The 22,661-nt window shown below is 46.8% G+C and overlaps 1 protein-coding gene across 2 annotated transcripts in view; it reads left to right on the top strand.

Moving 5' to 3' along the window:
- Window positions 1–22,661, top strand: part of LOC118776102 (citron Rho-interacting kinase) — a 73,079-nt gene that overhangs the window by 13,283 nt on the left and 37,135 nt on the right. Inside the window, exons 10-13 of one of the 2 annotated variants that reach the window (XM_036526183.1) lie at window positions 400–589; window positions 16,579–16,684; window positions 18,061–18,204; window positions 18,697–18,816. In XM_036526183.1, the coding sequence (XP_036382076.1) occupies window positions 400–589; window positions 16,579–16,684; window positions 18,061–18,204; window positions 18,697–18,816 (560 nt within the window). Of the gene's footprint in view, window positions 1–129; window positions 590–16,578; window positions 16,685–18,060; window positions 18,205–18,696; window positions 18,817–22,661 lie in introns of those variants that run through there. The other variant, XM_036526184.1, reaches the window with a different exon arrangement.

Here is a 22,661-nt window from a genome sequence, read left to right as displayed (position 1 = left end):
GGGAAGAGAGAGTGCCGGAGCTTCAGCCGTGACTCAGGCTGCATGTGTTACTGTGATTAGCCGAAGCTGCTGCAGTGTGGAGAGGGAGAGAGAGGGAGAGAGCGAGGGAGAGGGAAAGAGAGAGAGAGAGAGAGAGAGAGCACGAGCGAGCTTGTGTGGGTTACTGCACTAAACAGCAATCTCATTGCACCTTCCCTTTCCCTCACTCACCCCCTCTCTCCCATCAGCCCTCTCCCTCTCACTCACGCAGCACGCACACACACACACACGCACACACTTACACACACACACACACACACACTCTCTCAGTCTCTCTGTGCTTATCTCCCCCTTTCATTCATTGCTGGTGTCTTCTCTCTCCTTCCTTCTCCTCTCCTCCCCCCCACCACCACCCCAAAGCTCTCCCTCCTTTTGTTCCCGCGCTCCGCACCGAAGATGACACCTCCAATTTCGACGAGCCCGAGAAGCCCTCGCCCCGGCCGACGGCTGCCCCGCTCCACCCCCAACGCCCCCCGGGCTTCCAGGGTGAGGACCTGCCCTTTCTAGGGTGGTTCTACAGCAAGGCGCTGACGGTGCTGGCCAGGACTGAGTGAGTACCGCTGCCTGTTTCTCTCCGGGGGGATTGGGGTTTGGGGAGGGAGGTTGTTTTGGGGTGGGGGTGAGGGGAGGGTTTACAGAGAGCTTTGCGGGGCTGTGGGGGGTTCCTGACAGTGCCATTACAGGTGGCAGATGCTGCCGCTCTGAGTGACGCTGTTGTCACGGCGCGGCTTTGTTTATCTGTGTCCCCTGCTGGACTGCGCTACCCCCCCCTCGCGGATCGATCATTGACAGCGTGCGGGAGAGTTTTGGGGGGGGGGGGGGGCGCGGGGTGGGGGGGCTAATTCAGTGTGTGGTTATGGCATGCTTCTGGTATAGTTGTTTCTGATCGGTCCTGCGCTGAATTTCTGTGTGTGTGGTGCTCCCTCCCTCTCCTTTCCCTATGAAAGAAAGCATCTTTCCCTAACGAGAAGATTAACTTTGAGTGTGCCCGTGACTCCCGAGTCTGTCCGTTCGATCCAGCTCAGTGGAGTGTGCCGCAGTTGCTCGGAGGTGTTGATTAAAGCTCTCTGCTGCTGAGATGGTAGCGGTCTGTGCGTCGCTGGGAGAGAAGCAGCGCTCGCGGGCTCATTCCTCTCCACCTTCTGTCAGCCTGTCGGCATATGCTGTATACGCGACAGAGAGGAGAGGAAGCTCCTGCTCAACTCTCTCTCCGCTACTTTTCTCTCAGGGTGTTAACAATACCCTTTGTAAGCCCGTCAGTGTTTGCCAGGCCATTGGTGTGTGTCTTTCCGCTGTACATGAAAAAGAAATAAAGTCAGAAGTGATGATGTTTCCATGTTGTGGGAAATCTTGGCATTTCTATGGAAACAGCATGCGCCTCCCCCACTTTCTGTGAGAGTTAAGAGGCTGTTGGTCACCTCACACCAACAACCCTTTGCTGTGTACTGGCTTTTCTTCCAGAATGCAATCTGACCTTATTGTAGTGGTGGGGGTTTGGTGGGGGGGGGGCAGAAGACCTCTTAAAATTATGGGTGTATTACACTTTATCTTGTCTATTGGGGGGCGGGGGAGTGCCAATGAAAGCAATTTTTTTTGCTTTCCATATTCGCGTGCTAAATGATAATGATTATCTATTGTTTGGTCTACTTAATTCCCCAGCCTTTTCATGTTAGCCATCACCGACGAGCACTCATGAATGCTGGCTCTTCCTCCCTCTTTCTCTCTCTGTCTCCACGTTGAGGTAGCTAATTAGAGTATCCGCTTCAGCCTCAACCCAGAGATCTAATGAGCTTCTCGGGATTCACCTTCACTGAAAAGCTGAGGGGAGGTTTGGGATCGATAGCTCTTAATCTGGGGTCTCTGTTTTCCGGGGAAGGAGGGAGTTGTGGGGGGGGGGGGGGGGGGGGGTTCGTGATTGAGTTCATTGGCACCTCCTACCCCCAACCCCCCCCCGGTAGCCCTTGCTGAAAAGCAGGTGGGCGTCCGTGCTGAGAAGTGGTCTTCTGGCAGTCTCAGTAACACGCTGCCAAATTGAAATGATTCACCGCTGGTCTATATGCCACCGCATGGTTTCGTAATCTCAGGTTGTGAGCACGATATCTGGATGATTGTGAGCGCACGTCCGTAAGTGTGCACGTCTGTGTGCTTGTGTCCGCGTGTGCAACGAGAGGGGACGGAGAGAGGGGAGAACTTAGCTGCTTGGAAGCAGGCGGTTATAAGCGGCGTGAAATGTCATTAGGCACGGTGTGGGTAGCTTCTGTCATCAGCGAGCGAATAAAGGCAGGTTGCTTTTGCTCTCTCCCCGGTGCGGATCCGCGTATGTTAATGTGTGTCGTGATGAGCTCTCCCGCCACTGCGCTCCTCAGTCCTCAGGTGTCTTTTCAGGAGCGAGGCTATTCTTGGTGACTGCTCCTCTGTGACAGATATTGTTTCCTTTCTTTTCTTTTCTGTTTTTTTTTTTTGGTGGGGGTAGAGGGGATTGTATGAACAACAGCTTCCTCGCTCTCTTGAAATGAGAGTGGTTCTGCTCTGAAGGTCTGTTAGTGTCGGGGGAATGGGGAATGGGGGGGATTTGGGGGGGGGGGGGGGCACTTTTGTTACTTGCGCTTCCATGGACTTTTTTTGCAGCGCGCTGTAGTCGTGACACCTGGCGCAGCGAGCCCCATCCCGGAGATCCAGAGGCAGGGGGCACGAATCGGGAAAAGAGAACCCGTGCTACAGCTACCGCCAACAAGTCTTTGTGAATCAGCGATGCCCGCAGCCCCCGGGCTCCAGCCTCCCCGCGCCTGGCTGACTGGCCGCAGGGGAACTGGCATGACCGGGAGAGAACCTCTCCCACCACAGCTCTGACTCACTGCATGCATTATTCAGACCCACAGAGAAGGTTCTAGATGCACTCCCAGTCCGGACACATGGCCGTCTTTTCGCCTCTGCTGTCTTTGCCAGTTTTGCATTGTTCTTTGTGTTTTTCTTTGCCAAAGTTTGCCAGGCGACTCACGCTGTCACACGGGAGCAATGCTTGGGAAGAGTGTCTGACCTGTCAGGGCTCAAACTCTGCTTTCCGTGGCCGGGGTCTGTGTCACTTCAGTATACAGTGAGACGATTTTTTTGCAGGCTTTTTGTCTGTGGCAGCATTGAGTGGGTTCGAGGAATGAAAACTTTCTAAATGTATTTGGTAATTTGTTTGCGCTTTGATATAACTTCGTTTTTATTAAGCATTGAGAAGCATAGGTACTGTATTTTATTCAGTTGTTCTAGTCTGTTTTATTGTACAGTACTTACTTTCATCGTGGATTGAATTTGATCCTTATCAGTTCCACAGGTCATTTTGGTTTTAATTAGTTTTTTGTTCTTGTCCTTTGAAGATGTGAACTGAAGTTAGTTTCATTTTACTTTCATCGTTTCATGCTGTTCAGTATGAAAATCCACAATGAATCCATCTGGAGCAGATGTTTACCAATACAATGTGTGTGTGTGTGTGTGTGTGTGTGTGTGTGTGTGTGTGTGTGTGTGTGTGTGTGTGTGCGCGCGTGCGCGCGCGTGTGCACGCGTGCGTGTTTGTGTGTGTATGCGTGCGCGCGTGCATGTGTGTTTGTGTGCTCATTACAATTAGCATCATTAATGTTGTGTCAGTAGGGTGCTTCCACATTTTGGCAAGGTTATTGCCAGGTCACATTCAAAGATACACACATTGAGCACAAACCAATGTTTCTCTTGATGAAAATTGCCAGTTAGATTACATCCACTACTGCAATCAGTGCTAAATCAAAGTGTCTTTTATAATGTTGTACTCCTTTTGACTTCTCGGGTGGTGGTGGTGGTGGTGGGGGGGTGCTTCGATCCAATCACAGAGCTAATTTACACGTCGCCTGCTACCTTTCATTTCTGTGAAAACAGGTGGAACGGAGCTGCTCACCAGAGACTAACAAACACATGGAAACATTGCTTTTATTGTATGGACTCTACACACCTTTTATTCCGTAAAACCTTCTTCCTTATTATAATGTCCTGAGAGTCATTTGTCTAACTGTGCATATAGATATTTATATTTTTATGTACACGTACATACATAACACATTTTTATATGTAGTGGTTTCTTTAAATGTGCTGCAATTCCTTTATTTGGTAGCCTGGTCATTACTAGGGTTATTAAAGTAGAATTGGGACAGATTGTGATGTATTCATGCCAAATGAGAAATAAAGTAGCCATGTAAATAAATGGAAGGACTCCAGTTTGGCACCAGTAAGTGGATAGATCGCTGTCTGTCTTAACACTACTTTAATAACTGCTGGTCACTACCCAAGTATAAAAAGTGTGTCCTTTATAATAACCTCAAACAAACACATGACAGAGTGCCCTAATATTGATTGGTAGACTACAGCAACTGGTGGTAATTTATGCAGGAGGAGGTACTGCCATAAAATTGGTATGTTGATTGATAATCACACTTGTCCAAGGTGACTTGTATTGCATAAATCTGAGCAATGGTCCAATTATACTTCTGAGTTTTATTGGTGTGACTCAGGTTAAGTGCCTTGTTCATGGCCCAGCAGCTGTGTCTCACCTGGGACTTGAACTAGTGACCCCATCTCCCATAATCGTCAGTCCTGTGCTTGAGTCATTTCTACACCTTGCTAACAGTGCAAGATTAGTGTCGAATCTTGCTCAGCCAATTAAAATGATTTATTTTTGCTCTGTTTTGAACATAAAAGGTGATCTTGATTAATGTGTTAGATCTGTTTGAGTATTCAGTATGGAATGTGTTGTCTTTTTTTTGTTGTCTTTTCCCCAGTCAAACCCAGTCAAGGTCTACCCTTGAAGGACTTCACAATATAAAAGACAAAACTCAATCTCTGTATTAATGTTCCTAAATTTACATGGGGCGTTTCTATTTGAATTCTATTTTTCTATCTATTTTAAGTGTGGTGGGGTGGCAGTCGCTTGTTCTCATGCTCTTAAGTTGTATTTCTGTGTATAATGTACCGTACATAGAAATTTAAAAAATTCATGCTTTTCATACTTAATCCATTCTACCTTTTTACTTGTATTGCTGATTTGTTGGCAAGTGTGTTCTATCTCCACCAGTTTTTCAGGTCTCTGGCCTGAATAAAGCTTCTTTTATTCCAAGGCTGAGAGGGTTGGTGTCTTTGTAGCTTTTCCATTGAGGAGTCTGTGCATCTTTGGTCCTGGCAGTGATCTGATTGCTCTTAAATGCTATGCTCAAATCGGTAGAGTAGGTTTATTGCCATGTTTGCTCATGACATGCAGTTCATCTGGCCTGTGTTTCTGTGTTCATTTGTAAGAGGACATTTGTCAGTGTGGAAATTGGAGAATGGGTCACCTTTTTGTGCTTTTGTACTGTTGTGGGCCATGGCCAGAATTAGCCATGTGAGGGGCTGAGTTCTTCTTTTTATGCTGCTGTGATGTTTCATTTTTTATGTCACACTGACTGTTTTCAGCCAGCCTTTCTTTTGGGGAATTAGTCATGCCCAGGACATTTGGAATGATAATTTGGCTGACTGAACTTTGAGAGCCCGAGGTAGGTCACAGCAGAAGAGAAATACTGGGTTTGTTTTTCTATTACGGTGTTGTAAATGCCATACATGTGTTCATTTAAAGACCCCCCATGGTCTTAGTAGAGATTGACGTTTTGTTTTATCGACAGCCAGTTTAAGGAGAGGAAAGCATTCCAGTGCATCAGAACAATAAGGCGGCAGATTTATGCGCCTATCATATAATGCTTTCCACTAACTCAGACGTAAGCCCATTATTTATCGTTGGCTTTTTCCTGTGGAAAATGGCCTCTTTTCCCCGCATTTAAGTCTTCATAACCTCCCTGAGCTATTTACCTTTTTTTAAAAAAAGGTGAAACGCTACGAATCCATTACTGGCTGGCTTTCTTTTCTCATTTCTCAGCAGATGGTGCACACTGGTTGTCTTTGACTGGGTGATTTGGCTGCTCTGCACTCCTGTGATTTCTAATAGCCTCTATTTGCGCGATTGATGCATTCAATTTTGTGTAGCTGCTTGGATTCCTGTGATTTTGCTCCAACTGGCTTAGTTTTTTAATATGGAGTAAAGGTAAAATCAGACAGGAAGCAACCGTTTAATTTGACCGTTTACCCACCTCATTCTCCCCAGGGATCCCATACTTATTAAGTGTTATAATAATAATAATGATTGCTATTAGTAGTAGATTGCCTCATTCACATTAGCATGCGTATCTTATTTTTAATTTCCATTTAAACCACTGGATATTCAGGTTAAGTGCAACAGCAGAGCCTCACCTGAGATTATAACCTGCAGAGTTTTGGTTATGAGCCCAGTTACCTGGGGTAACTCCAGCTGCCACACCACCACCCTGCTGTTTTCTCTCATTAGTCCTTTCCTAGCAACACTCCCGTCTCTCTACAGCCTTCACACGCCCAGTCTCTATCTTTCTCCTCTCTCTCTCCCCCCTCTCACAGGGTTCAACTTTCTTCACTCCAAGCTGTTTTTTTTTTCTTGTTGGTCTCATTTCCCTGCTCCCCTCCTTCACATCCCTAATCCCTCTTTTACCTCTGCGTTGCTTTTGATGCTGCAAATCGGTGCGATCATTCTCCTGCTGTTGGCAGCGTGATCTTTCAGGGCCCATCAACTCGAGAAACGTTTCGTGAACCTTTAACTTCCTCTTCACCCCCCCCCCCACAGATCTGGAAAGGCTTACCGCACCGCTGTCATTAACTGATCCTCCTGCTCGGCTTTCAAAACAACCTGGCCTGAAAGCCGCATTGGTGGTTCGATTCGTCACGGGTTCTCACAGATGCCAAATTTAAATTCATAGCACTGGTGAACTGTGAATATATTTCTGTAAATATGTCATTCTAGATGCTTGCATGTTGGTTGTATACCAATATATTGTCTTAAGATGTTAAGTTCAGTCGTCTGAGCTAGAGGCGTAAAACGTCCCCCACAACAGATGTTCTATACATTTCCTGCTTTTATTGACCCAGTTTCTATCAGTGTGTTAATGTTAATGTTCATCTGTTTGTTCTGTTTTGCCTATTTTGTATAATTAACTGTTTCTTGTCCTCATTTCGGAGCAAGATTCTCACAGAAAGACAGTGCTTCAGGTAGTACAGGTTGTGTAGTACAGGATATTCCTGTCCAGATGTCCCTTCTGCAGTGTGGAATGGGGCCAGGTGCCAAGTTAATGACAGCAGTGTTGCTTTCAGACACCTGCATGCTAATTCTTGTTTGTGGCCAGATTACAAATTATTGCACAACCTGGTGTGACCCATGCCCACCTGTAATTGATGCGCGGGTCCCACTTCCTGCTGATATCCGAGGCGACGCGGGTCGGACAGAGGTCAGCCGGAGGGCGAGCCCTATCTGCCAGATGCACAGGGGCACGTGGGCGAAATGCATCTCCTATTTGTCTGACTGCCAAAGTACATCTTCTTGCTCTCCATTCGGAAGGCCATATTCTACTTAGAAGGCCCACACAGGTCTTAGTGAAGGTCGCGTATCTACACCTGTGCGTAGGGCTCTGGGCATGACTGAGTGACCAGCCACAGCAGGGCTTAGATACACACACCAAGGGGTAATGGGTTTAGCACAGCAGCACTCAAAACAAGCTTGGCTGACGGCAGCCATCTTGGTGGAGAGAAATGGAGACCAAGGGACATTAGGAATTTCTGTTCAATCTGTTTGGCTAAAGGCTAAAAGGAATGCTCTCCTGTAGGCCTAATTTGTCCATTTGTTTTGGATGGGTTTTACATATAAGACACACGCTGTTATCCAGAGTGACTTGCATACAGCAGGTTACAATTTTATTGACACAGCTAGATATTTGCTGAGGTAATTCTGGGTTTAATACCTTGCCCAATGGTACAACAGCAGCGCCCCCAGTGGGGAACTGAACTAGCAACCTTTTGGTTACACGCAATGCTCCTTACCACTAGACCACACTGCACACATACGAATATATATGAATTAAACTACAGCTGCATGAGATGATGGACCTTGGCAGAGGCTGATGCGGTTCACCTGCTCTTGCGCTTGAGGAAGGCACCGGCTGACCTTAGTTTCCATCAGCTGAGCTGTGTTTTGGAAGTGCATTAAAATGCAGCCGATAAGAGTGGCAGAGGAATTACCGGGAAATGTTTCTGGCAATGGCAATTTGTCACCGAGGTTTAGCCTTGAGGATTACTTTTTAAACCTAATGCATATTTAATTCACAACCCCCCCCCCCCCCCCCCCCCATTTTTTGACATTTATGGCTTTTTAAGTAGATAGCAATATCATAAATGTGAGAACTGGATATGAAGTATAGTTTATTTCTACAGGAAAAAAGAAAAGCAAGCAGCATTCCCTTCTGTTTCATGTTGAGCGTCTCAGTTACTTTGATACTGATCAGGGAGAGGAGCTTCCTTCAGGTCTCCATGCCCAGCAGGGTGGAGCGAATCAGGGCGGAGCTGTCAGCATGGGGGCAAGATTCCCCTAAGCAAGTTTGCTTAATTTACAGTGATTCGTTTTCCCCTCTCCACTGCTATTTTTCTCCTCAGTGCTTCTTGTTAATTTGTTAATTAGCAGTGCAGATGATAATGATCCAAGTATAATCGCACAAAGTGGTTAAAGAGCTCAGAATGGTGGCGCAAGCACATTGAAGCAAGTACAATACAAGCCTGTGAGGGTGTGTGCTCATGTCAAACAGCTGTGGAAGTGTTTTTTTCCCAGCAACAGCACAGTCACTCCAACGTTTAGTTGTTTGCTATTTTTGAAAAAGCTTTATCTGAACCCAACTATGGACTAATCTTTGGGAAAGAAGAAGATAGCTTTGGGGCAAGCAGCATGGTGTAGTGGTAAGGAGCAGGGCTTGTAAACCGAAAGGTTGTTGGGTCGATGCCCTGCTGGGACACTGCTGCTGTACCCTTGGGCAAGGTAGTAAACCCACAATTGCCTCAGTAAATATCCAGCTGTGTAAATGGACAAAATTGAAAACCAGTGCGAGTCGCTTTGGGTAAGAGCATCTGCTAAATGACAGCAGTGGAAAGTGAAATCAGAAATTTGCAGCTTGGGCACCTTGACAGATGATGTGACATAAATGTGACATAACAGTGATACAATGAATTTGATGACACAGTGATGTAATGAATTTGATGACACAGTGATGTAATGAATTTGATGACACCATCAACCTCCTGTTCCTTCTTGCTGTCTTGCTGTTTCATCCTTGGCCTGATGGTTACATAAAAGACCAGTGCAGGCACAGGTCCAATATAATTAGCGGTGCAGGCAATTAGATGAGGGTAAATACTGTAATAACTATAATTATTATGGATTATTATAATAATCTTTGTTTATACCGCACTTTTTATACAGTGATCTCAAAGCACTTGAAAATACATGTCATTCTATAAATACATGTAATAAAAGTGTAATTGAAACAAGTATAAATAAGCAGGTTTATAAATGCAGAAAATTTAAAAGCAAGTTAAAATAAATGGGTTTGTAAAATGGACTCTGTTGAGGTCCTGATTTTTTTCCAGCTGGGTATTCCACAGTTTAGGTAGAGAAAGCCGGTTTAAGCTTAGTCTTTAAATGGGTTGTGTAGACACAAAGACAACCCTCATCTGGCGAGCTGGTAATGGTTTGTGGTAGACAGTCAGGGAGTCGATTGCTCAGATATGTACTTGCGAACTCGGGCACGAAGTATCGTAAAACGTGACCGATAACATTTCTGAATCAATTCTGAAACCAACTGGTGTCGAGTGTGAAAAGGCTAAATTTGAAGTGACATTTGCTCTCTGGTTTGCCATGGTTAGAATATGACCGCTCCAGGCTGAGAACTCCAAACCCATCAATCGGTTGCCTGCCCCTAGGCGGCCGTGACCTCCAAAAATGCAGAGCAAGGCATTTGGTGCATTTTTCCGGTAGCTTCCTTCAGCTAGATGTGTGAGGTTTTAGAGGACAGTGCAGAACAAAACAAAAAAGGAAAAGAGGCAGAACATATGCTGGGTAGGAGATAATTTGCTGGGGCTTTCCAATGTTTTCTTGTCTCTCTCTTTGACTGACAATATTGACTGATTTGCCGTTTTGCCCCGCGAATGAGTCATTGCTTCAACATGGGAGTGGCAGATTGATTTTATAGCAAGCAGACGTAGCCGTGTGTGAGAGGACGCCCTCCAGTGGGCAGCCCCTGCCTGCTCTCCTCAGCCCCCCCTTGCCTCGTGTCTATTGTAAGCCGCTCGCTTCAGAGCTCTTTTAAAGAGCGGCTTATTCTCCCCCTGTCAGTGCTTTGTCTTCCATCCCCTGCAGGAGTTTACGGATCAGTTTTAAACCCCTCGGCAGAGTTTAACGCTCTGTCTGCGGGGGAGAGAACGGGAAACGAACACGGCCTGATTACCCACGGACCAACTGGTTTCCCGCCTGAATGGTGCGCATGGGAGTCGGCCCCGCACCCTGCATTCCCCCCCAAAATCCAGAACTGGGTTATGAATTTGGGGCTTTGGGCTAACTCGGGATACAGGGAATGGTATTAACATATTTGGAGTTCTGCATGGAGTTATTGCGGTTGTCAGGATCCTATTAGGGGTTGTGCATTCTGATTGATGTTACGGTATAATATTCAATGGCTCATCAGATCAAATGTTCAAATAATCAGACCCCGCTTCCCCCTACAAAGCACGGTATGGAGTATTGTGTAAATAATGACTCACTGCAAAGAAATCTGCATTCACCCACACTTCCAGGCAGGAAAATGAATAACATTAATTATTTGTTATTTCATTAAGTGTTCATAGGCTCTGCTTTATGAATATTCATAAGAAAATAAAACTGGATATTTCTTTATTTTTTTGTTAATTAACAAGCAGTTGAGCACTGATCCAAGCAACTGATTAGTGATCTTGCGGTGGAATATTAAAATCATCAAATATTCTGTCTCGTTCCTAATATGCATTCCTCATTCCTAATATGTATTTCCCAAATTTCCCCGCCTGGGGATCAATAAAGTGTTCCCTTATCCTCATGCATGTACATCAGGGATACACTGTGACACATGTTGTTTTGGAGGGTCAGTGTGAAAGATCAGACAGCGCACTGAAGAAATAAAAAGACAAATCTCTGTATCCCTTCACACTGCAGTGATGATGGTGATCTCTTTAGAAACGGCAGCGTCGATGACATCAGCAACGGTGAAAGGATTTAGCGGAGTGGCAGCTCTCCCCCACATGCTAAACGCTGACCAATGGGCCTCACAACGCATCCTTAATGTCCTGCCCGCTTGAACGAAACGCCACCCGAGTCTGCTTGGAGAGGTGTATAAAAAGTGACTGTGGAACCACCTCCACACCATCATTTGGCAGAGAGGACTTCATTCTACACCGATGGTTAAGCGTGAAGCCCCCTTAAGCCGAGAGCTGCCAGGTTATTGGCATCTTGTTCCCGCTGATTGACACCTGAGAGACGCATCTATTTAACTGGGCAGTGAATCTCTGCGATTGATTAACCCCGTCTCTGCGGCAGACTTATCTCGCACCACAGCGTTTTCAGCCAGTTTTACTCCCTGCGCCGATGTTGGTTTTTCAGTCAGGCTTCGGCTGATTTGGAAATACTTGCAGCATGTCTGCTTGGTTTCTGTTCAAAAACTAGACTTCCTGAGTTTCAGTTTGAAATTCTGATCCATTTTTGCATCATTTTAAGATGTCAGACATATTCTGGTCATCTGTGTGTCAGATAAAGCTGAATATAAAGGTAGGACGTCTGGACTATGCAGGGTCTCGCTGTAATATTACATTAAAAAGCACAACTGAAAAAATATTCCTTTATGTAAGCTTCCTTGCATATTTTTAAGGTTTCCATTTCCAAGCACAGTGTAAATGAAGATTAATTGAACCTGAGGATTACTCATCGGGCATTACTAAAAAGGCCATGTTCTGTTGCCATTATAAACAAAAGCTCTCTTTTGAGAACTGGGAAAGTTTTTATTATTGATGGGAGGTAGAGGGAGTACTGTGTGATTATGTTTCCAAGGTAATAAACACTCAAACACAAAAGCTCTCTCTTTCACCTCGCCCCTGAGTGTGTGAGTGAGAATGAGAAGTAGCAGGGATAAACCTGTCTACTGAGTAGGTACAAACAAACCGCTGACGCTCCGTCCACAAAGCAGACATTCACCACCATAGCATTTTCCTGCTGGTAACTGAGTTCCGCAGGTGTGGTCAACGTAAGCGTTTTCTTTTGTTAAACCTTAGTGTGGTCTTAGTAAACTCGGCATCCCCAAGCTGGTTTTGTTAGAGCTTGAGCCCTGTCTGTAGTAGGCGGGCTTTGGACAGCTCTTTCTCACATAGTGGCCTCCTCACCTCCTTGCTTCTCACTGACTGGGTCTGTGGTGCGGTAGCACCAGCTTATATGTGTTAGTGAGTTCATAGCCTCGTCATAGTTCAAAGCCCAGTAATGTGCTGTTTGTAAAAGGGCTTCATGCTTTGGGCTACGGGACAGATTGCAAACAGCTGGTGCCGTCGCCCCCCCCCACCCCCCAGAGGGTTAACAGAGGTCGATGTTCCCCTGTTGTCCGCTGACTGTGTGGGTTTGTTTTGCCGTATTATGAGGAGAAAAAGGTGGAAAGGTCAGTCTAGCAAAGGAAGATGTAAGAGAATCAGGGAATCTGGATCACACGCTGAAGCAGAGCTTTTGCCAGTCGGTAGGTTTGACTGGTGGGCGAGAGTTTGTTGTTTTGTTAGCGTTTTTTTTTGTTGTTTTTTTTTTTGCCCTGCTCAGGGATTATATTAATAGTAGTCGGGGGCGTTGTAGAATTATGTAGTGCTTAGCACCAGCGTTTGTCAGAGATTAAATCACTTTGTGTGAGTCTCTCTCTCTCTTCCTGTCGAGCTGCTGTTCAGCGTACTGTTCGGGCTATTGCCGAGGTGTTTCCATGGATTCGCTTTTCACGGTGACCCACTCCGAGTGCATTAAAGCGGAGATGGGGCAACTAAGATCCCTTGTTTTTGATTGTGAAATGGGGTGGGTACTCATGAAACCTTCTGGTTGTCATCAACATGATTCTACTGACCAAATGTTGTCAGATCTTGCCACGAAAAAAAGAAAAGTAATACCCCTCCGCAGATTCTTGTATGTCTTGGGTAAGAGGCGGTTGGGTGGTGTAAGTGGAGTGGTGGTTGGTTGTTGCCATGTTGAGGTCCAGGATTTTTACATTTAATTACATTATTGTCATTTAGCAGACACTCTTATCCTGAGCAACTTGCATACAGTAGGTTACAGTCCATTTATACAGCTGGATATTTACTTAGACAAATATGTCTTAAGTACCTTGCCCAAGAGTACAAGGCGGCGCAGGGTTAGGGTTAGGGTTAGGGTTAGGGTTAGGGTTAGGGTTAGGCCTAGGCCCGGCGGGTCTCGCAGGCGGTGCAGGGTTAGGGTTAGGGTTAGGCCTAGGCCCGGCAGGTCTCGCAGGCGGTGCATCCCTGGCGAGTCTCGCAGGCGGTGCAGGGTTAGGGTTAGGGTTAGGGTTAGGCCTAGGCCCGGCGGGTCTCGCAGGCGGTGCAGGGTTAGGGTTAGGGTTAGGGTTAGGCCTAGGCCCGGCGGGTCTCGCAGGCGGTGCAGGGTTAGGGTTAGGGTTAGGCCTAGGCCCGGCGGGTCTCACAGGCGGTGCAGGGTTAGGGTTAGGGTTAGGCCTAGGCCCAGCGGGTCTCGCAGGCGGTGCAGGGTTAGGCATAGGGTTAGGCCTAGGCCCGGCGGGTCTCGCAGGCGGTGCAGGCCCGGCGGCTCTCGCAGGCGGTGGGGCTCCTTCGTGAGCCGTGCCTCCGCGGGGCTGCAGTGTGAGGGAGTGGGAGTGGGAGCCGGAGCCAGAGCTGGGGCCGGAGCGGGAGCCCAGCTTTTATTAGCAACACTTTTATCCTGTCGCTCAATCGCCTGCCTCTCAGCCTCAAAGGCTGCCAGATTTATCCGAAGGCTGCCTGAGAAGGCCAAGTGTGTGTGCGTGTGTGCGCGTGTGTGTTTGTGTGTGTGTGTGTGTGCGTGCGTGCGTGTGTGCGTGCGTGCGTGTGTGTGTGCATGCGTGTGTGTGTGCGTGTGTGTGTGTGCGTGTGTGTGTGCGTGTGTGTGTGCGTGTGTGTGTGCGTGTGTGTGCGTGTGTGTGCGTGTGTGTGCGTGTGTGTGTTTGTGTGTGTGTTTGTGTGTGTGTTTGTGTGTGTGTTTGTGTGTGTGCGTGCGTGTGTGCGTGCGTGTGTGTATGTGTGTGAGAAAGAGAGAGGACCTTGTCTTCACATCATCTTCCATGACTCAGAGATGGCATTGGGACATTTTCTGATTGCACGTTTCCCTCTGAATGGCTTGACATGTTCAACATTAAATTTTGGAATTGCCAACATTTTGTACTCCCTCATTGGTTAACCAGTATACATAGGCTTGTATGCATCAATACATGGACTGATTTATATTTTTTACATCAGTACATTGATTGATTTACATTTTTTAAAGACCCATCAGGAATATTGACCACAATGTAGGTAGGCAGAGAACTGTCCTTCAGAGTGGATCATTTATATAATGGATCATGCTGCAGAAATATGAGTGAGTTGTGGTGTTCAAGTGGCTGTGTATGTATTAACTGGCTGTTAAATTTCAGAATCACTCTGTGTTTGTTTTTCTTTCTGATATGCTGTGCATGACTGAGCACAGTAGCTTTGTGTATCAACAGCGAGCGGTATTTACAGTCAGAGACCTTTCAACATGGCAAATCAACCAAATCATTGCCCCTGATGAGGGCGTAATGAGAATTCACAAACCCAGAGCAGCTTTTTAGATGGTTTAGCCCATTTTGGCAGCGGTCTCGCCACATTGCTGAAGCTGGGCCAAGGTGTGGGTTTGGACCGTACTGGGATGGGTTTGGACCTCTTCCTGGGAAGATCGGGCTTCTGCTGGAAGTGGGCTTGCAGGGCGAGTTGCAGGAGAGTCTTCTGTCTGGAACAAGCGGAAAGCCACCATCCTCCATGCAATGATGGATTCTGCGACCCACTGTGGTTGTTAAATATCTCAGGGTGCTTATCACTAAGAGCAGAACCATTCCCTAACATCTTGTTTGTATTCTCGATGAGGATCTTGAATCGCCCCGCGTTTTAATTGGCTAAATATATGCCGGCCTGTCCGTCTCAGCTAATGTGTGGGGGTTCCAGGGCAAAATGGCTGCCTTGCATCCCCCAGGTGGGTGCTACACGCTGCTGATGGCCGGGGTGAGTCATTCTCCCTCACGGCTGTGTTTCGGGGCTCTCGAAAAGGAGTGAAAGGTGCTGCACAACTCATCATTGTACAGCACCGTTATCAGTAATTCCTGAAAGCCTATCAGCAGCCTGTATTTACATAGGCTGTGGATATAAATAGCTGTGTGTGGTGAAAATCAAAACACAATTAGCAATTGTCATGCAGCGTTATCTCGAGCGTTTTGAAGCCCAACGTCTAAAAACAGTGGTGGCGTAATTATAGCATGCTACAGCGCAGATTACGGATGCTACACACACATACACACGAGATACAATAATTGAATTAATACCAGGGTGTCTTTTCAAGCCATATCGTTCGATTCAATTTATGTCTTATTCCATAACGGCAGGTTATTACCACTACTGAGTGTGTAGAGTGTACCATAATGACATATAATGGACACATACATTCTGTTTAAAGTGAACACAGAACGCAGAGAGCTTATCCGGAAATTATATGCAAATGGTGTGCTATTGTGGCAGGCAGTGCTGAACACTGTGATGCTTGCTTTGTGTGCAGAGTCTGAAATGCCTCTCACAGTGTTGTGACCCTATGCCACTATACTGTATGCCTGTCAGTGCACTAAGGAGTGGGAAAATATATTTCCGATTATGCCCTCAAAGTCAGTGTAACATTTAAACACTAATGAGATTAACTTTTTAATATGCTGTCAGATTTTTAATTACTGTTGCTTAATCATGATACATTTATTATATGATGCATTTATTCATACTTTTACTCTAAGTAGTATGTGATATGTATAGTGGCTAATTTTATGTCAGCTTATTTTTATTTGTTTAAATATTTACAGTAAGAGAAACAGTAGAGAATCCCTGGCCTCTTATTTTCTCAGTCAACTTTGACATACTATGACTGTATGACCTCTAATGATTGATCATGAGTGTAAATTAGGCACCTGAATGTTTATTGCAAATGGGATGAAAACTCCGCTTAGGTTGTTTAATTTTAATGGTGATCAATATGTCACAGCAGTTAGAGTGAAAGCTTCTTTTTTCCATTTCTGTTGTCCAACATCTTGTATTCTGGTGCAGTTTCTCCTTTTCTGATCTGGATTTGAAAGGGTGATGAAAGCAGGATCCACATCTAACACTGCAGAGTGATTACCCCTTTAAATGCCGTTTCGTTTGTTATTTCTTTTTTAGTATGTAGATAGACAGTTTGTCACAAATACCCAAACTGCTAGGGTAATTCAAAGCGTAATTTCTCACTCTCGTCCTTCTTCCCCCCCCCTCCTCCTCCTTTTCATGTGTTTGCAGATCAGTGTCCGCAAGCCTCAACTCCCCAGCGAAGACCAACTCCCTGGAAAAAAAGCTCCACATTAAAAGCAAAGAACTGCAGGAGACGCAAGACAGATGTCACAAGGTAGCGCGGCGTGTGCTGCTGTGTGTCACTGAGGGGGAGCGCGGGAGGGGGAGGGGGCGGGGGCGGGCTGGCCCCCGCGCCTCTCGTCCCTCCTCGGGGCCCTAATCACGGCCTTAATTGCATCAATCCATCACTTCCCTGGAGCAGGTCTTTAAACTGCCTTCGACTGCAGGCCTGTGACGAGGCGCTGGCTCGGCGGGAGAGACTCCCGGGTGCGGGGGCGCGTGTGGATCCAGCCCGCTCGCTGTCATCTCTTCTCAGCGGCTTCTGAAGAGCTTATGAGGATAGCTACAGCTTTATTCCGAGCTGTAGAAGACTGGCTGTTTGTCCAGCTTCACTGCCACCTATTCTCTGAAATCGCTGTATTACAGCCTGTGTTCCAGGGGCAGTTACGTGAGCTTTAGAGTGAGCTGTTTGTTTCGTATACCGATGGTTTTGTAAAGAAATCAAAATGCCTTGTGTGCCAAGGTTAGTTGTTTTCATTCTTTTCCTTACTAGATGCAGTTTTTGTAGTTCTACAGCAAACATTTCACAAATGAATCATTTATACGTCTTTATTTACTGAGGGAATACAAGTTGTACAAGGACAGTCCCCATTTGAGATTTGAACCCGCAACCTCTCGGTGACCAGCCCTGTTCCCTAGCTGCTGTGACACACATGCTAAGTGCTAAATGCTTGGAATTATCTAGAAATGCAGGGCCACTCCACCCTAGCCATCCAGTGCTACTCTACTCCAGAACTGCAGGGCCACTCTACTCTGGTGATGCCGGGATACTCTACTCTAGACATGCAGGGATACTCCACTCTAGACATGCAGGGATACTCCACTCTAGACATGCAGGGATACTCCACTCTAGACATGCAGGGATACTCTACTCTAGACATGCAGGGATACTCTACTCCAGAGCTGCAGAGCAACTCTATTCCGGAGCTGTAGAACTACTTTACCCCAGAGCTGTGGGGCTACTCAACTCCAGTACTGGAGGGTTGCAATCCTGCTGCTTTTCCAAGCCATCTTTAAACCAGCAACACTCAGACTAGGGAGGGAACCTAAATTAACTCAATCAACACAATGATTAGTTCAAACAGGAGGTTAGTTAAGCGCCTGGGTAGAGTGCAAGACCTCCAGGAGCAGGGCTGATTACCCCCGAGCGATGGTCACATGCCCGTGATTTTCAATTCCGCCGGATCTGAGTTTTTAATGAGAAATCTTCGAAAGGACTCCCTTTTGGCAGCCAATTAAGTACAGCCCTCCCTCCGCCCCCTGTGTATATTCTCTAAAATGGCCTTCGTGAACACACATCTGTGTCTGGCATCTTGGTTCCAGTCCTTTATTGTGTGTTGTGTTTTCTCTCCTTTTCATGTGGGAACTTAGATGGAGCAAGAAATCTCCCGAGTCCAGCGCAAGATGTCTGACCTGGAGTCTGTGCTGCAGCAGAAAGATGTGGAGCTGAAGGCCTCAGAGACACAGAGGACCATCCTGGAGCAGGACCTGGCTACCTACATCACAGAGTGCAGCGTGGGTCTCACTACACACTGTATACAGTACCAGTCAAAAGTTTGGACACACCTGGTTAAGATAATGGAAACCATGCATTCAGAGACATATTGATCTAAAGACTTAATGATGCTTAAATGGATGAAATTTATTTCTTAGGCAAACGTAAACAGTGAAGTTGGTGCCTATGTATGAATGTCATTCCAAAAAACTTAAAATTTAAAAAAATATTTTTGGCTGAAAAATGTAAAATATAAGATTGTTTTGATTTGTTTAACACTTTTGGTCACTGCATAATTCTTTCGTGTTATTTCATAGTTTTGATGGCTACATGTTGGTGTGTGGAACCTGGCATGCCCACTGGCAGTGTGGTAATGATGTTTGTGTGTGTGTGCGTGCGTGCGTGCGTGCATGCGTGCGTGTCTATGTGCATATGTGCATATGTGTGTGTGCGCGCGTGCATGTGTGTGTGTGCGTGTGCATGTGTGTGTGTTTGTGTTTGTATTATCGCAGAGCCTGAAGCGCAGCCTGGAGCAGGCACGCATGGAGGTGTCTCAGGAGGATGACAAGGCTCTGCAGCTGCTACACGACATCCGCGAGCAGAGCAACAAGCTGCAGGAGATCAAGGAGCAGGTAACCCCCCCCCACGCCCCTGCTGCCTCCCCAAACACACACCCTCCTCTGCCATGCGAAGCCATACTCTGACCTGCGACCTGCGACCTGCATATAGCGCCCCCTGTTGGGCAGACTGGTATCCGCGTAGCATGCAGCACCACTGTCCCCTGGGCTGAAGTAAACCGCAGTGCGTGGAGAGGGGGGCAGCGTGTACCTCCTCAAACTGCAGCGTCTGATCAATGTCGCTGAATCAGCCCGAAATGCACAGAGTGCCGCTGCTGACCTTAGCCACTCCCGCTCAATGTCAGCGCGCCTGCACCAACTGCCAAAACTTCGCAAAGTTCACAGAGCACATACACTGTTGAACACAAAACACTTCTAGCCCTGTGGTAAACCCCTTGAAGACCCGTACTGTAGCCTCTGTTTTCACCTAAATAATGCTCCTTATTTAGAATACTTAACATTTGACTTTTTTGACATTTTTTTTTTGGTCACATTTAAAAGTTTTAAATTCTTCTTGTTCTGACAACTGCAAGCAAGAAACTGTCCATTGCTTCTCTTCTCAGAGCCCTTGAACTACTGTATATTCTGTCACTGTTGATTTTGAGTATAAATGAGGCACCTGAATTTTTATTGCAAATGCAACGAAAACTTAACTTAGGTTTTTGAGTTTTAATGGTGATCAATATTCCACAGCAGTTACAGAGTGAAAGCTTCTTTTTCCATCTCTACTGTACAAAATCATCTTATCTGGAGGTCAAAGGGTGATGATGCATGTGGCAAATCCCTATCAGGAGCCACAACTGATTTGTTCAATTCATTTATGCAAATAAATAAATAAAAATACATTACACCAAGTACATCTAAAAACAAATCCAGGATAACACAATAAAGTCGTAAGACTTATTTCCATTGAGGTCCTCAGGAACTTCTACATTACATTATTGTCATTTAGCAGATGCTCTTATCCAGAGCGACTTGCATAGATTTTATGCATCCATTTATACAGACAGATATTTACTTAAGCCAGTGGTGGCTTAAGTATGTTACCCAGGGGTACAAAAGCACCACCCCAGCAGGGAATCGAATGAGAAACCTTTTGGTTACGAGGCCCACTTACCACTACGCCCCACACTGCTTGTACATTTACATTTCACCTTCCTGTCACCTTCCCTCTGTCCTGCCTCCGGGGCCTGCTCTTCCGAGAGAGACGCTTTCGGGAGGGAGGAGGGCTGCAGGATTCTCGCGCTGTTCTCAGGGCTGCTTCCAGAGGCCTGTGGGGGGGTGCGCGGTCTGCCATCCCAGCCCAGGCAGTGTTAATTACAGAGGGTCAGAGGTGCTGCATCCCCCCGCTGCTCTGACCAGGGACTCCTCCATACCATTATTAAACACCTCGGTCCACACCGACACCCAGCCTCATCAATATTTGATTGCATAGCTAGCGCTGGGACATTTTTTTCTCCCCCTTGTTTCGGCCCTGATCTGTGGCGTTACAGTAGAGCGGATACCCTAATTTTCCACGCCCTCCGCCTTCCTCCGCTTCCTCTGCTACCCCGCAGTGTGCAGGCTGTTGAGGATGTGCCAGCAGCAGACGTCTGCCCAACACGTCCCCCTCTGCTCCCTGGCTCCTCCTCAGGCCTCTGAGAGCAGGAGCATGGGCGTGTCTGCGTGCTGGCCCGACCTGCCTACCCGTACCTCTTACTACAGGAGCCGATTTCACACCGGCTTCACGTGTGACTGTCTCACACGTGCCCCTGTATCCATCTCCACAGTCCAGTAGGTAAACGCTTTCAGGAGCGTTTGCTGGATAGGCACAGCTGTTTAGATGTTGAAAGATGGGAGGTTTATCTTTTCATAATGCCATTCGGTGTCCGTTTTAAGCTTGTTTGTTGTGTGACAAACACAGGAGAATCTAGTGTTTTACGCTCGCATGAAAACGCTCTCTCAGACACCCAGAGAAACAGGGCAAATGGAAACTAGGCTCTTTGTGGCGCTGATTACTCAGCACACGATTCGTCTTTTTGTGGTTGCCGTGGTGATGAGAGCCAATACCTGCGAGTGGGCAGCGCGTTGATTTGCTTATTGTGTGGCAAGCTGTTGTGACCGGTTGCCGTGGTTTTGCGAGACCAGGGGGGAATCGCTGGTCATGTTAACCCATGTGCGGTCACACATCCAGACGATCCAGTGATGATATTTAGCTCAGCTTGTGAATCGGCGCCTGTCTCTTCACCTTGGATGTGACACAATATGTGTACAATTATAGGCGGACATTGTGGATGTATTCTCCTCTAAAATGTATCTGTTTGACATGATCTCATAATCCCATATATTGATTTTCGTGTAGTACTGGCTTTAACATCATCCTTTAAAAATCCGCTTTAACAATCACAGCTGTCTAAAATGGGAGAAAGAAAAAAAAATTGGGAGCTTGCATTAAAATGTAATAAACATGTAATCTGGAGTGGCATTTTGACAGCAGTTTTTATTATAAAGCCACGTTTGGCAGCAAAGCCTCTTGACTGATTTTAATGGAAGATCTTCCCATTTAAATAGAGCCACTAAGGTCTACAGGCCTGCCAGGGCTGGAATTTGGGAATTATGGGTATGTCTTTCATCTCTAGCTCCCATCCCTCCTTCTCTCCCCCCCACCCACCCACCCCCCTCCACATTTAGGTTTTTTTTTATTCTGAACTGAAAATATTTTTCCAATACTGAGATGTTTCTCTGTAATGTAGTGAAATGGGGATGGCCCCATGTGTAATGCATCTGTGATGTGCTGGTGTCCCGGGAACACAGGCGTGTGCCGCTGAAGCTGAAGCAGAGCAGCGTGCCGCGGGATCTCTGCGGAGATGGCGGCTCTGAGTCTCCATCACAGCGAAGGCCGAAGGCTAGCAGCGGCAGCAGGAACACCTGCACTCATCTATGAGCAGTGTGAACGAGTGCTGCGTGCTCCGTGAACGGGCCAAAACATGTAAAGAAGCCGCTAACAACAAAGGGCAGGGAGCTTTCGCATTGCCTCCTGCAGCGGTGGTTTGATCTGACGCAAGCAGTGCAGATAGCTGCGAATTCCTGTTCTGAGAGGGGAAAAGGGGTAATTATACTGGCTGTGTGGAAGTCTGGCTCTGGCAGGAGAAAAGACTTAATCTGAGTATTGTATGAAGTAAAAGATGTAGAAGAGATAAGGAAAAACAGTGAAAAAAAGTGTCCCTGGGACCAGGGATTAATACCTCACCCATTCTGAGAGACTGCTGTGTGGCTGCCCTTGTCACGCCACCTCTCCCGGGTGGTCGTGTTTGAATCTCCCCTTCTGGGAGCGGGCGTGTCAGGGGTGGTGTAGGGGGGCGGAGCGTTGTGTGTGGTCCCCTGTGATCACTGTTGTCGCCCACCTGCCTGCCTCGGACCCCTCTCTTCTGCACCTCTTTTTCTGGTGCTGGCTCCTCCAGCAGAGCAATTATTAGGCCCCTGAAAGCGAGTCTCAGAGCAGCTCTCCTGTCACGCACTCTTGCTTTCCCAGCTCTCTGTCTTCCTCTCCCCCCTGCTTTCCTCCCCCTCTCACATTCTCCTTTTGTTGTTACTTTTCCCTCTCTCTTCTGCCAAGAGAGAAAAAAATGTTATTTTTCCTGCCTTACCTTTTCATCGGAAGCTGAATTAGAATGTAAAAATTGATACTAGGGGGGAAAAAGGAGCCCGTGTGCCGTTCAGACGCTCGTCTCGGTGACTGAGAGCTAATGGGATCGCAGGACGGCTCTGTTAATTACACAGCGCTGCTCAGCGCCTTACCTTTAATTAATGCCACCCTCTTGCGTTTCCATTACCGTGCCGAGGAGTGGAGGAAGTGTTTCTGACACGTTCCCAGGTCCCGT

The sequence above is a fragment of the Megalops cyprinoides genome, chromosome 4 (assembly GCF_013368585.1).
Source record: "Megalops cyprinoides isolate fMegCyp1 chromosome 4, fMegCyp1.pri, whole genome shotgun sequence".
In the NCBI taxonomy this organism is placed as follows: Eukaryota; Metazoa; Chordata; class Actinopteri; order Elopiformes; family Megalopidae; genus Megalops; species Megalops cyprinoides.
The sequence above is the reverse complement of the archived record's forward strand: the minus strand, read 5'-3'. Positions and strand labels throughout refer to the sequence as shown.